The following is a 15,451-nucleotide window of genomic DNA, read 5'->3' as shown; positions in this document are numbered from 1 at the left end:
TTGAGCGACACTACCGCCGTGTCGACCCTGCACGTATTCCGGCAGCTGAAGACACCTCTGCTCAGCAAGGACACGTGCATGAAGTTGCGGCTTCTCGAGGATGGATGGCCTCACTCCCGTCTAAGGGTACAAAGCGTGGCAAACATCTCCATCCCTCGGAAGCAAGCATCCGAAGTCGCAGACACGTCAGTAGGTACTGCGTCGACGGCGGCTGAGGAAATCCGACGTACCTTGCTGGAAGAGTTTCCAGAAGTGTTCTGTGATACCCCGCTCAAGCCCATGAGCGGTGAGCCGATGCGCATCGAGCTCATCAATGGCGCGTCGCCATGCCGCCTGTATCGCGCTCGCTCCATCCCATTCAGGTGGCGGGACGCTGTGCAGAACCAGCTGTCCGACATGGTGGGCAAGGGCGTCATTGAGAAGGTGCCTGTCGGCGAAGCATACACTTGGTGCCACCCACTGGTGGTGGTCCCTAAGAAGAATTCCAGTGAGCCGCGCATCACGGTGGACCTGACGGGTCTAAATAAATGGGTCAAGAGGCCGGCATACCCAACCCGAGTACCTCGGGAAGTCGTCGCGTCGATCCCAATGGGGATGCAGTACTTCACCACCCTAGATTCTCGCCATGGCTACTGGCAGGTACCCCTCGACGACGATAGCACCAGGCTCACAACGTTCATGACGCCATGGGGTGCCTACCGTTTCAAGCGGAACGTCATGGGCTTGGTGTCGGCAGGTGACGAACACAACCGGAGAGGAGACGAAGTGTTCGCCGGGTTTTCGAATCTTCAGAAAGTGGTAGAGGATGTCATCGTGTACGACACTGAGCTTGAGGCGCACACCCAGAGGGTTCGCAATGTGCTCAAGCTTTGCTCGGAGAACCAAATCACACTGAACCGCCGCAAATTCGTCTTTGCGGCACCCAGAGCATCGTACTGCGGATTCGTGGTGACGCCGGACGGCTACAGTCCTGATCGAAGCTTGGTGGAGGATCTACACAACTTTCCAATCCCTACCAACCGCACTGATGTCCGATCCTTCTGTGGACTCGTGCAGCAGTTCGACGCGTTCACGCCGCGACTAGCGGAGCTTCTATCCCCGATCCGCTCTCTGCTCTCTCCAAAGAATGAGTTTATCTGGGAGGATCCGCAGCAGCAGGCATTTACAGCTATACTAGAGGAGCTGGTAAGCCCTCGAGTGTTGGCTACCTTCGACCCTGCACAGCCGCTTCGTCTCGAGACAGACGCCTCGCAGTCAAACGGTCTCGGCATGGCACTGTGGCAGCAGCAAGTGGACGGGCGGTGGCGTCTAGTGCAATGTGCTTCACGGCACGTCACTGAGACCGAGGCCAGGTACTCGGCAACGGAGATTGAACTGCTGGCGGTAGTCTGGGCAGTCCACAAGGCTAGACTGTTCCTGGCCGGTGCTGATTTCGAGCTGCTAGTCGATCACAAGCCGCTCATTCCTATCCTGAATGCTAAGACGCTGAATGAGTTGACGTCTCCACGAATCGTGCGACTACGGGAGAAGCTGACGCCTTTTCGGTTCGTGGCTCAGTGGAGACCGGGTGCCGATCACAAGGTCGCAGATTGCCTGTCGAGACACCCAGTAAGTGCACCAGACCCTGACGATGAAGCTGGTGAGGAAGAAATCGAGCACTGCTACTGTGTTCTCCGTCAGCTGTCGCAAGAGGACGAGGAAACAGGCCATACAGTCCTCCCCGACCTTGGCATTACGAAGGTGCGGGCGGAGGGCTCGACGGACCCGGAATACCTCAAGCTGCTGAACGCCGTAAAGAACGGCTTTCCGGTGGACAAGGCTGCTCTGGACCTCGATCTGCACCCGTACTGGCAGGTTCGGCATGACCTGTCGGTCGAGGACGGCATAGTGTTGTTGGGCCACCGTATTGTCGTTCCCAGAAGGTTACGCCAGACCACGCTGGAGCAACTTCACGCTTCTCATCAGGGACAGACCCGCACACTCCGCAGGGCCAGGCAAGCAGTGTACTGGCCCCAGATCTCCAATGACGTTAAGAACGTCGTCCAGACTTGCAGATCCTGCATCACGCTGCTCCCCTCCCAACCTTCTGAGCCGCTCCTCTCTGACAGTCGTCCGTCCAGACCGTTCGAAGATGCAGCGGCGGACCTCTTCTCCCTAGGCGGCTTTGAGTACCTGGTTCTCACCGACAAGTTTTCCGGCTGGCCATTTGTTGGGCGTTGTGGGAGGTCGGCTACCACGTCTGACGTCACCAAACATCTCGTTCAGTGGATGTCGGACGTTGGCGTTCCTACGCGCCTCACGACGGATGGTGGGCCGCAATTCAGATCTTCAGCGTTCGCTTCGTTCTGCTCAGAGTGGAACATTTGCCACGACCCCAGCAGCCCATACAATCCTCAGTCAAATGGCGCGGCTGAGGCGGCGGTCAAGGCCATGAAGCACTTATTAATGAAAATTGGCAAAGTTGACGCCTATAACAGCAGTGCCTTCAGAGAAGGGTTGCTGGAGTGGCGTAACACGCCTGGTGCAGGAGGAGCAAGCCCGGCCCAGCTGCTGTTTGGAAGGCCAACGAGGACCAAGGTTCCCACACTTCCTGCAAATCTGCAGCAGTACGCTGCCCACAGCCGCAGTGCTCCCCAGCAGGTCTCATCCCAGCTTGGCAAACCTCTGCCCCCTCTGCACGTAGGCGATAAGGTATGGATCCAGAACCAGTCTTCAAAACGCTGGGATATGGAAGGAACGGTCACAAAATGCACGAGAAGAGGACGGAGCTACACAGTGCAGACAGTGACGGGGTCCAGCTTCTGGCGGAACAGACGGTTCCTCCGGCCATGTGCATAGATTGACTGGGCATGCTTCTCTTGCTTTTTCCTTGTTGCTTGTGCGCTACGCTGTGATTTTCAAATTTCAGTTTCAGGATTTTCTTTGTGTTAGTGCTCCCAAGTCGCACTTAAGCCGAGGGGGCATGTGGTGATATTGTAGCACCTTTCCCTGCATGGGTCTTGGCACTCAGGCTGCTAGTGCTACTGTTCGCACCCTAGGCCCTGCACTGCTGTACCTCTGGCGCCTTGCACATAACACATTCACATGTCACCTTTCAAGCCGCCTTTGCAGCCAGCTTCCCTTTAAAAGCAATTGCGTTTTACTGATGATTCATTCTCATCTTTCGAAGAGTTGGTCTGCCTTGAGCAGGACACAACAAGGAGAAGGCAGGCATGCCTGTGTATCTGGTGAAGTAAAATAAAAACAAACAAACAGCCATGGCAGCATTGCAAAAGAAGGTATGTTCAACCTGAACGTTGCAGCATTTTTTTTTAAGTCACTCGTCAATTAGGCAGAGGTCAAGGCATGAGTAGAGGTTTGCAGTACGAACAGCGAGCCAGTACTTCACCTTGTAGAAACATCAGCTTCAGCCCGCCACAGGCTAATGCTTGCATGTGTTGTATGCCGTGGGAAAGCATTGTAAACGTCTAGGTCGCCGACATACCACCTGCGCATTTTAGATGGTTTTGAAGCCTCAAGACAACTTTGTATGGTGTTTGCTCGGATGATGACTGCACATAGCAGTATGGTCAAAGCATGGCTCTCCTCTAGCCCAGATCACTGATTTGATTTCTGGTGGTCACCCAGGTGAAATTCAGTTTTTCAGTCTACTTCACTTTTGTTTCATCAAGCTATTCAACATTAATTTTGTTAGCTAGTGGTGAACTTTGCAGCTCGGAAAGAAGACCGGCTAAACCTGCTGCGTTTTTCTGCTCTACCCTGTTCACTGCACAATGTTAGATTGTTAAGTAGCCAAGAGCCGTGTGGCATTTTAGAATACACAAAGTAGAAAAAACTGAGAAAGGTTCTATCTTTACAGATAAGAGACGCGGTGAGACACTAACTTTATTATGGCGGTCAGCAGAACCAGAGAAGTGGACATTGGACGTAGTAATGAACACAATAAAATGTGGATAATAAAATGCATTTCGTACTCTTCCACGTATATTATTGTTGTTTATTACTAGATTTCATTATGGAGACGTATTTCCGTGATGAATGTCTCTACACAAGTTGTTAGGAAATTTTCGTTATCCATATTATCTTTTGTTGATTACCACGTCCAATGTCCGCTTCGTTGATTCTGCTGATTCTATCTTTAAACGAAAGGAGAAAAAACTCTCAAAAGAATGCATGTGTACAAACACCGTAGAGGTAAAGATGGACAGGACAGTACGTCGTAACAAAACATCCAACATCGGGTATTTTTGGCCTGTTGCTTTTCTTCTCCCTGCAGCCTCTCGTCACATTTTGGGGAATGACGCGGGCAACGTGTACTCCAATACAGTTTACAGCCTTGACTTGGCAAAGAGAGATTCTGGTGCACCGGACAAGGCCAACAGCAACCAGTACGTCATCAATTTCTCCACGGCGGCAACGAAGAGCAATACAGCATGCCGCCGCTCACCCAAAGCCAACAAAGCTAGTATGTACCAGCGTGTTCTCGGGTTAGCCTTAAAGAAAAGCGCTCGTTCTGACCACACGAGTGCTAGTACTAGTGAAAGTCTATCAGCCGAGGCGATACATGATGATTCCCATGACAATTGTTCCCCGGTCAGTGTAGCGACTGTCACTAGCTGCAATTATAGCGAACAAACCACTGGCCGACCCAAACTTGTAACTGGAGACACTGAGGAGACTCCATGCAGCCTCAGCGGTGACAGTAAGCACGACGCTGACATCTACGGCAATGAGAGTGGTGATGACAGTGATGTGGATGGCAATGTCATCGACGCTGACATCTACGGCAATGAGAGTGGTGATGGCAGTGATGTGGATGGCAATGTCATCGACGCTGACATCTACGGCAATGAGAGTGGTGATGACCGTGATGTGGATGGCAATGTCATCGACGCTGACATCTACGGCAATGAGAGTGGTGATGACAGTGATGTGTATGACACGTGCGTCAACGACAGCAGCGGTGCAGGTGCGAGTAATACCATTGGTGGAAACGGGATTACAGAGAATATATATCAATGTGGTGAAGTTGCAAGTTACAGCGACAACGTTGCAGAGAATGTATATCAATGTGGTGAAGTTGCAAGTTACAGCAACAACGTTGCAGAGAATGTATATCAATGTGGTGAAGTTGCAAGAGACAGCAACACCATTACAGAGAATGAATATAAGTGTTATGAAGGTGCAAGTGATCCCATTGCTAGAAATGCGATTGCAGAGAATGAATATCAATATTATGGTGAAATTACAAGTGGCAGCAAAGCAATTGCAGAGAATGAATATAAGTGTGATGAAGGTGCAAGTGATACCATTGCTAGAAATGTGACCACAGAGAATGTATATTATCAATATGGTGAAGTTGCAAGTGGCAGCAATGCGGTTGCAGAGAATGTATATCAGTGTGATGAAGGTGCACGTGATACCATTGCTAGAAATGTGACCACAGACAATGTATATCAATATGGTGAAGTTGCAAGTGGCGGCAATGCGGTTGCAGAGAATGTATATCAGTGCAGTGGAGATTCAAGTGACGCTGGTGTTAGAAATACGTATCGTAACTTCCCTAAAAGCAGCCCCAATCGCAGTGGCGCTGTGCAGACTTCTCCTCCCGCTCGGCAGCAGGTCGATAACAGCACTCGACAGCATCAGACCGTGTCTAAACCTCAGTTACCTTCAAGTGCGCGGCCCTGTCTAGCATTTCCGCCAGTGCAGCCCAAATCTCCACAACCGGGTGTATAATCACACTGAACACTGGGCAATATTATTATTCTCGTATCCGTCCCGAATGGAACTCACGACGGCAGAATTGACTGTGAGCAGGTGTGTGTGAGAGTGGGAAAACGAAATGAAAAAGAAAGGGAGAGTCTTGTAATAGAGGTCAAATTTAAGAAGAGCAGTACAAGACTAAATGGCTGAGCAGATGTTACCCCATTGTTTTCTATCGCGGACATAGCTGCCGAGATCACGAAGGCACTGGACAATAGGTTGTCAGGATTCAACAAGAGCAGCTGCATCCAGGCTCCGGCTGACACTATCATCGGTCATGTCCTTTGAGTAACCAGAGACAACACGACACCTGTTCTATCTCTTAAACTGTCAAAATAATATTATATAGGATAGATTATATGGAATACTATTGTTCCAATTTTCGTCTGATAATCGATTAATTTCGTGAAACTCAGGGTTACGAAACCGCAACTGCTCGTTCTCCTGTCTGTAAAGGATACTATAGAACTTAAATTTTAAAAATCGTAATGATATTAGCACATCATTATGAATTTGACAAACTGGAATACTACACTATTATTATCTTAAACATAATTATACTGTACCATAACTTTATACCCATCATATTTGGCATCTCTCTGACCAACCTTTGGTGAACTGGAGAAATATAATCATCGGATAATTCTTCTATTGCATCTAAGTTAACGTCACAGTATCTATTTGCCAATGTATTTGTATTTGTATTTATGGATTCTCCACAGGCCTTTAATAGCCTAAATCAATACCGGCGTCATGGTTTTTGTGGCTGCCCATTTGGCTTGCAGATCCGCCCGGATATTATTTGTTCATTCAGCGTATGCGAACACTTGGATTAATCCATGTGAACACGAGAATGCATATTATTATTATTTTTATTATTTGAAACTCGGATGTTGAGCCATAAATAAATGTGGAAGAGAAAAAAGACATATGGATACGAGTTAAGAGTAACTCTCCATCACTGTAACATGATACTATATACAGTCAGAAAGTGCAATAACTAGGCACAAAACTGACAGAGTACTGAAACATTCGACGTCCTGACACCTAGCTTCAACACATCTCCGTAGCGCTAACCGACAGCCTTCCAACTTGGAAGGTTCAAGGTTATGGAAAGACCAAAGAGGGGAAGGCAAGCACAACGAAAACGAGCAAAAGCTACAGTCCCAACGGAACAAAGAATGTCGATTGTTACTGGACGATGACGAGACCAGTACGATATTTGACAAAGCGGTCTAACTACAATTCGAAGCAGCAAAGCAGCACACCACCCAACTTGGGTGGGTCATAAATATCAAAGATAAGTAAAGAAAGGGAAGCTTTGCGCGAACGAATTGTACAAGCCGAAAGCCAAACTCCTACAGTACTCCTCATGCATGACATTGTGATGGACTAGATGATGGACTAGTTCTCGACATTCTTCGACATTCTTTGTTCCGTTGGGACTGTAGCTTTTGCTCGTTGTCTTTGCGCTTGCCTTCCCCTCTTTGGTCTTTCCATAACCTTGAACCTTCCAAGTTGGAAGGCTGTCGGTTAGCGCTACGGAGATGTGTTGAAGCTAGGTGTCAGGACGTCGAATGTTTCAGTACTCTGTCAGTTTTGTGCCTAGTTATTGCACTTTCTGACTGTATATAGTATCATGTTACAGTGATGGAGAGTTACTCTTAACTCGTATCCATATGTCTTTTTTCTCTTCCACATTTTTATTATTATTATTATCATTAACTGGTTTGAGGGAAAATTATTAATATTATTCATAAGTCCATGGTAAAAAATAAAGTTGATTCTCTGGTCATGAGCCTGTGAAAATCGGTGCGAGCGAGCGATCTTTTATTTTATTTCCCACAATTTTTTTTATTTCCAAAGATAGGGTCACACATTATGTTCATGGTCAAGACGTCACATGTTCATAATAATTCAGGCCGGGGAGTAGAAAAATACCGGTATTTTACTACTCCCTGATTCATGCCTTTCGCATTGACCGTTTTCCTGCGCGCATATGCATGCATAGAAATTTAAAAAATCGTCGGTGCGCGCGTACTTGAGAATCAAAGATAATTTTTACCATAGGCTAACTCCGATTACCGTAAAGTCGCGGATAAAACCCGGTTTTGCATACAAGCACATCGCGGATAGAAGCCTGAAAGTCAAACGGGTCAAATGCATATAAGCCTGTCGTGCGTAGAAGCCTGGCTTCTGTGCAAGCGCGGATCGGGTAGGTCAAGAGTGCATGCACTATGTACAGTGCATAGTAAACGTGAATACAAGCCTGGCAAAAAATATCAGCCGTGCATATAAGCATGGTTTGCATACAAGCCTGGTTTGCATTAAAGCCTGATGCAGAAAGCGGCTTATGTGCTTATAAGCCCGGCTTTTATCCGCGACTTTACGGTAGAAACTTCGGCTCTGCTTTTCTTTTTTCATGTTTTGAACTATGTTTAAGTCACTGGATTTCTTTGTATTCTGTATCTAGTTACCGTTATCTTTTCCTCTAGCCCTCTCGCTTAGGATGAGCCTTTTTTACGGAAGCTTAAGCGAGGGCTATATACCTTCTTTTTTGCAGGTTGTTGCCAACGCGAACAAGCAAAATAATAATAATACTGTAAATATACAAAATTTCGGCGCTGCAACATTTCGGCACTTCACGATTTTTGACAATTCGGCGGGGATTTATTTTCGGCGTGGGGTAGAGGGCATGGTATAGTGCGACAGATGCTGTGAAAAATTTCATCGGCGTTTTAATTTAGGCGTTTTGGGTCGGTGCCGAATATAGCCGAAATTAAATAGCTGCCGAAAATTGGTATATTTACAGTAATTCTCGTAGCTATGCAAAAGATGTTACTTCAGCAACGTCTGGCGCTAGCCAGGGTCCACACAGCTTTAATTCCGTGTTTGTTTGTTTGTTCGTGCCATTGGCATGCCTGGCGCTATCCCGTACCTGTCCCGTACCATGCCATCAAGGTGTGTGTTTGTTTGTTTGAATTGTGCCGTCGCCCATCGGCGCCATGCCTGGCGCTATTCCGTACCTGTCCCATATCGTACCATCAAAGACAGCTAACCACAATATTCAAATAGGGCTTTCAAATGCAAGATCATAACGTGAAGCAACTTTGAAGAATGAGTATGTATGCGAAGTGTATCGTGGGAATGCATACAGGGCGATAGTGCGGGTTTGAATCTTATAGGTATGTCTTAAAGATTGGAGAAATGAAAAAAATTATAACATTGTGGAAGAGAAAAGGACATAGGGATACGAGTTAAGAGTAACTCTCCATCACTGTAACATGATACTATATACAGTCAGAAAGTGCAATAACTAGGCACAAAACTGACAGAGTACTGAAACATTCGACGTCCTGACACCTAGCTTCAACACATCTCCGTAGCGCTAAGTGTAAATAGTGTATATAGTATCATGTTACAGTGATGGAGAGTTACTCTTAACTCGTATCCCTATGTCCTTTTCTCTTCCACATTTATTTATGGCTCAACATCCGAGTTTCAAATTATAACATTCCTATGCTTTTTGCCTAGGTCATCAAGGTGGTAGACGGTGTCGTATTACCCTCGAATGCAAAGAGAAAGTTAATTTCAGCAAGGTAACGACCGCAGACTTCTGGCCTTCCAAGGTCACGGTTCGGCCATGGAGGTTCAGCGCTGACACCCTTCAACGATGATCCTGAACTGTCATGCTAACAAACCAACAATCCTGAACTGTCATGCTAACAAATCAACACACACAACGATGCAGCAACAACGACTAAATCCCAACGCCCCTGTATTCACCCCACGATCGAAACTAGCCCACCCGCTCTATCCCGCTCAGACCTTCCTCTGGCCGACCCGCACACATTGCATGTATGAACGCTAGATCAATTTAAAGGAATAAGCATGGAGAACTTTCCGAGTTCATCGAGCAGTACAAGCCCGACGTTATTGGCCTCACTGAAACATGGCTGTCTCAGCCTAACTTCCTTGTAGTTTCCTTGCAGGCTACGACTGTTACCGCCGTGACCGACCCACAGCGGACAACAAGAAGAGCACTGAAAGATTTAGGGGGTTTGGAGGTGTCCGCTCAGATTTTCCAGTACAAGTAAGCATCGCACTGATCTACACCTCCCCAAATTTGAGACCACATGGGTCGAAATAACAGCTCATACATCGACCTCATCACCTGAAAAAGTGATGGAGCGTATTGTGAACTGTCAAATTGTGAATCACCTTGAAAAACATCATCTCTTGTCAACCAAGCAGTATGGATTTCGCAGTGGCCTTGGAACAGCGGACCTACTAGCAGTGCTTGGGCCACCTTCTGAATCTCTCACTACTGGATGCGTTTACAGGCCACCAAGCGCGTGTGCCACTTATATTGACAATTTTGTGGGCTGTCTGCAAACAGTCCTTCAGGCGACCAGCCACACCACTTCCTCTATGCTTATGATGGGCGATTTCCATGCCAAGTGTAGCGACTGGCACGGCAATATCACGGACACTGCTGGACACCAGCTACAATGCCCTGTCTGCCAAGAATGTTTTCCCTCTCCCAGTTAGTCAACTTCTCTACTCACCACACTCCAGCCGGAGCAGGAGCAGCCTTGGACTTCGTATTATTACTCATACACCATCTGCGTTATCCATTTCAGACATTATTGCTCCTGTGGGTCAGTCTGACCACGACATCGTGTTGGATCGTAAGGAAGCGCCTAGCCTGCAACACTATCAAGAAGCAACGTTCTCTCCTGCATCAGGTACAGCCTATGAGCGCTCACCGTCCACGCCAGATGACTTGATCGGCAGGTCACCGCCCCGCTATCATTTCCGTACGATCACAAATGACCAGTGGAACTGTATAAACCAGCAGCTTACTTCCGTGGATTGAAGGGAGCTTCTTGGTAACACAAGTATCGACGTCGCATGCGAGAGATTCTTATCTTAACTGCTCTCGCTAAGTATCAGTTCCCAGCTTCCCCTGTTAATCACCCCTCTTCACTGGGTCGTTCCGTCGACAAGCAAGCACATCCACCCTGGCTGACGACCCTATCCGTCGCTTACTCATTTTGTCCGCTCCCTGGCTGGTGTGTCTTCGCATCATCCTGCACCTTCAGCAATGACCACCTCCACTGACACCCTCACACATAATCCTGCTGAGTTGACATCTGCTCCCAACGAGCACTTTGTACGGGTTGGCACACAGGATGATCCTGACTGGCCCGTCCCAGATCTGTCTCATCTCCCCTCTCTGGCCTCGAACCTCTCAAACACTGTTATATCCTCTGAGGCCGTGATTCCCTTTATTGAGAAACTCCCCACAGGGAAGTCCCTAGGCTATGACGGTATAAGCAACCAGATTCTGAAGGCCTTGAAACTTTCTATCTCCTATCCTCTCTCTCTTACCTTCAATAATTCCCTGTCCAGCGGCGTTTTTCCTACTGCCTGGAAATATGCTGTGGTTGTGCCCATATACAAGAACGAGGGAAGCAGACATGATCCTGGTAACTATCGCCCTATCTCTTTGCTGAACACCTGCTCCAAGATACTTGAGAGAATCGTCTATGATCGGCTGTGCCATCATCTGGCACCTCTGCTCCATGATATGCAATCTGGGTTCCGCCATGGTGACTCTACCTCTCTACATATAACCAACCTTGTACAGAGACTATGCACCCTCCGAGACCGACGCCATTAGCTTGGCCTGTGTTTCTTCGACCTGGCGAAAAGTTTGACTCAGTTTTGCATAGGGGGTTACTAGCCAAGCTGCATGCTTCACCGGCCGCCTGCAGTCGTGGCTCACCTCCTATCTCAACCACAGGACTCAATCAGTCAAGCTTGGTCCAGTCTTCTCAGAGTCCTATCCCTATTTGCTCCGGTGTACCGCAAGGCTCCACCCTAGGACCGTTACTTTTCATGGCCTTCGTCAACGACCTCCCTGTCCTCAACGCTGGCGTGTCTCTGTTTGCAGACGACACTTGCATGCTGCGCAGTAGTCCCTCTGTGTCACGTCTTATATTGTACCTCCAAGCGGGTATCATGGATATCACCTCATGGATGGCATTGTGGAAGCTTAAGCCTAACATCGGAAAGACCAAGGTAATGATCATTCCCCCTCTGTCTACTACTCTCTACTACCCTCTCCCTCCCCTAGTATTCCATTTCTCCACCACTCCCATAGAATATGTATGTCATCACAGGCATCTTGGTGTCATTTTTGACACCTATCTCTCCTGGACTCACCATGTTGCCCACATATGTAAGAAGACGAGTCAAGCCATATGTATGATATACTCACACCGCGCCCGTCTTCCTGACAGCTATCGTGCTCTTTTTTATAATGCATATATCTTGCCGCATTTTTACTACTGCTGTACTGCCTGGACAAATCTATCTATTATAATACTGTGTTATCCTCGACCAGACCTCTCCTAGAAAGACGACGAATCATGATGTGGTGTCTTATCCATCGTATTCGACTTTCCAAAATACCCCCGCATCTTAAACAATTTGACTGGTTCCGAAGGGATAGCTCCACTAGGAACCAACTCTCCCTTCCTCTAGCCCGCTCCTCTGCATTGCTTCCCTCCCCCATTTTCAATGGCTATTTGCATTGGCTTTTGCTGCACCAGGAGACAAAGGGCCTTTCTACTTTAACAGCATTCAGGAACGCCTTGCTTTACCAGTAGACCACAATTTTAGTCCATATTTGCTTCTTTTCCTTTTCTTTGTGACTTCTTACTCTTTCCCTTGTTAGCCGTGGCTGGCTATAAAAACCCTGCAATCGCCACGCAAGGTGATCATTGGCTACCCCAGCCATGCATTCCTTGGAATAAAAACAAATAATTATTAATATTATTATTGATCTGGCTATCATACAATCATGACTGTCGTCATTGCTACATAAAGTGCTAACAAGTGTTACGTGTGTCTACGCAAAGGGATCCACGATCCAGTAACCTGGTGACACAAGGAGGGTTGCACCTACCTCTCGCTCATGAGTGTAGCAGATTGTTGCCAAAAAGCTGGGAATTCCCAATACTATCCCGTTTTATATTCACTATGAAAGTCCAAATGCCGCTGAAATCTCACAACATGCTCGTCCTTTTTCCTTTCTAATGCTCTGGTGCTCGGATAGTCCTATAATGCGGAATATAATGCGGAATATAATGCGGGCATTATCCGCTGGACTCTAACCATAACCCACACACTTCATGTGCAAACTAGCCATTCTGATTTTAAAACGGTATTTACAAAATGTAATGTTCTTGACGGTGTGGTCACTAATGAGTGTGGGTTCTGAGTCTGTTGTCGCCACTCGCCTGTTTGCACATGTTTCAAGACGGCCTCTTGAATGATTCTCGTTTCGACCTTACCTTGTTTGTTTATTTATTTATTTTCGTCTGAGTCACGTTGGTGCGAACGTGCACGTGCAGATGCTCAGTCTATAGCCACGTGGTCTATTATGTTATTGCTTTTTTTATGGATTCTCCCCAGGCCTTAAGCCGTGTTCACAACTGGCGCTTAGACGCGGTACGCTTGCGGTTCATGCGTGCTCGAATGCGCGCTCAGGCTTTCTAAAAAGACAGCAATTCGACACGTACGTATTTAGGGCGTGAGGCGCCTTTGAGTACTAATTTTTGGACCCCGCCAGTCAAAGTGACTGGCGTGTACGCTGGTACGCGCTGAAAATTCCAACATTTTGGAATTTCCATTTCGGCGCGTTTCCGTAAGCATGGCGCCCCAAATGCCAGCAAAAAATACGCACAACCGCGTGGTTTCACGCGTACACGCGCCAGTTGTGAACACAGCTTTTTAGCCTAACTTGAGGGAGTCGTTATTATGAGAAGTGTCATTGCTGTTTTTCAACCGACACTGATAATTCTCTCCGTCTGTCTCATCGCGTTCTAATGTTCTCCTCCGTCTCCTTCTCTCTATTCTGTTTCAACTTCGAATGTGTAATTGTTTGAGCCAGGGAGTCGTAACAATTGATGTTATTTCACGACTCCCTGGTTGGAGCTGCTCTCATGATACATTGTTTGTATTTTTGAAAACCCTTTGTAACAGCGATCATGCGCTTGTACAGCTGCGCTGTGCTGTATGTGCTATGACCAGGGAGTAGTACACAACCCCTTGCACTATACTCCCTGGCTATGAGTATAATATGTCACGTGTACATGTACCGGAATGTGGTGGCGCAATCGCGCCGTGCCTTTGCTGGCCTTTGCTCCTTCCTTTTGTTTTAGGCTGCGTTTACACGGAGACGGAACGAAACGAAACGGAACGAAAAGGCGCTGGCCTTGAACCGTTTTTAAACCGTTTACATGAGAACGGCAAATCATTTAGAATCCTTTAAACGAAAACGGAAAACGGGCAATCAGGCTGGAGTTAGCAAGTCCTGGCTTGGCGCAAGGGCAGAATCTAACACGTTAGTTGGAGTTGGCATGTGCTGGTGGGCGCAAGGGTTGGATATTTCCCGCAAAATATATTCCCACACGGATTGGTTTCCATGACCGCGCTTCGTTTCCAGTCGTTTTCACCGTTTAACTTACACGAGAACGAAAACGTTTTGAAAAGGTTTTCAAAACACTTTGAAGTGTGTTTCCATTTCGTTCCGGTTAGGTATTGTTTTTGGGCGTTGTCCTGAGTTGTCGTATAAACGATAGTAGAAAACGAACGATTTCGTTCCATTTTGTTTGGACTTCGTTGTCGTGTAAACGCAAATCGTTGTCAATCGTTGTCATGTAAACGCAGCCTTAGTTACGGTTATAATTTGTTCGTATTTTGTTACGAATTTCCCAACAGGTAATGTTGTCTTTTTACTGCGAACCCTAAATGTGACTTTGTGAGAGCGATGGTTGAAGTCTTTTGCGAGGAGAAATCCAGAGCGTCTAATGGTGTCTTGTCCCATTTGCGTTCGAAGAGTGTGCCTGTGGACGTGGATCGGATTTTGAATTCCTGCCCGGAACACGTATTTTATGAAAGGTCAATCTATGGAATAATGAAAGACAAAATACAGGGAAGGTGCGTCGAATTAGAAAGAAGTATTGGTACACAGTCAAATATAGCCATAGTCAAACGCTTTCGATAGAATAATCATCAATAATTTCTAATGGAGCAAGAAAAAGAACATTTGGAACTTGCGATGAGTTCCTTTCCTTTGTCTAATTTGATTGGCTCAAAATAAGAGTTTCACATCAAATAGTGAGAATATCGTACTGGAAGACAACACACACTGTACGTATGATTAAAAGAAAGGGAGACTGGGCCAGACAACACTCGGCCGCTTGTCAGCTGCTAGGAAATAAAAAAATAAAAAGGGCGCAGTACCGGTAGTATGGAATGAGAAAGCATACAACAGGGCTATGATCATAGTCTTAGCATCTCCGCATGTATGTGAATGTGTGGGAATGTATCGAAGTTTGATGGGTGGAATGATCATAGAACCTTCATCTCTCGGCCACAAGAACACACTCTCTTCCGGAATAGTCATTTATACAATTAATAGAAAGATCATGTTGACTGGATTGTTGAGACACTGGTTTGGTCAGGAATACTTACTCTAGTATTATTATCGCTTTGGGAATACAGAAACACGTTGGGAAAAATCACGTTGGGAAAAATCATTTACTTCTGTATTGTTTAAAAAACAAGCGTGTCGGAGACAGCAATTATAATATTATAGCAACAAGGATGA

The 15,451-nt window shown here is 46.9% G+C and overlaps 1 protein-coding gene across 1 annotated transcript; it reads left to right on the top strand.

Moving 5' to 3' along the window:
• The first annotated feature begins 4,200 nt into the window (after positions 1 to 4,200).
• On the top strand, positions 4,201 to 5,739 carry LOC135827901 (dentin sialophosphoprotein-like). The gene has a single exon (XM_065340339.1). The coding sequence runs from the start codon at positions 4,201 to 4,203 to the stop codon at positions 5,737 to 5,739; it is 1,539 nt and encodes a 512-aa protein (XP_065196411.1).
• Positions 5,740 to 15,451: the final 9,712 nt, after the last annotated feature.

This window comes from Sycon ciliatum, chromosome 12 (assembly GCF_964019385.1).
Source record: "Sycon ciliatum chromosome 12, ocSycCili1.1, whole genome shotgun sequence".
NCBI classification, from domain to species: domain Eukaryota; kingdom Metazoa; phylum Porifera; class Calcarea; order Leucosolenida; family Sycettidae; genus Sycon; species Sycon ciliatum.
Note: the sequence above shows the minus strand (reverse complement) of the source record. Positions and strands in the feature narration are given on the sequence as shown.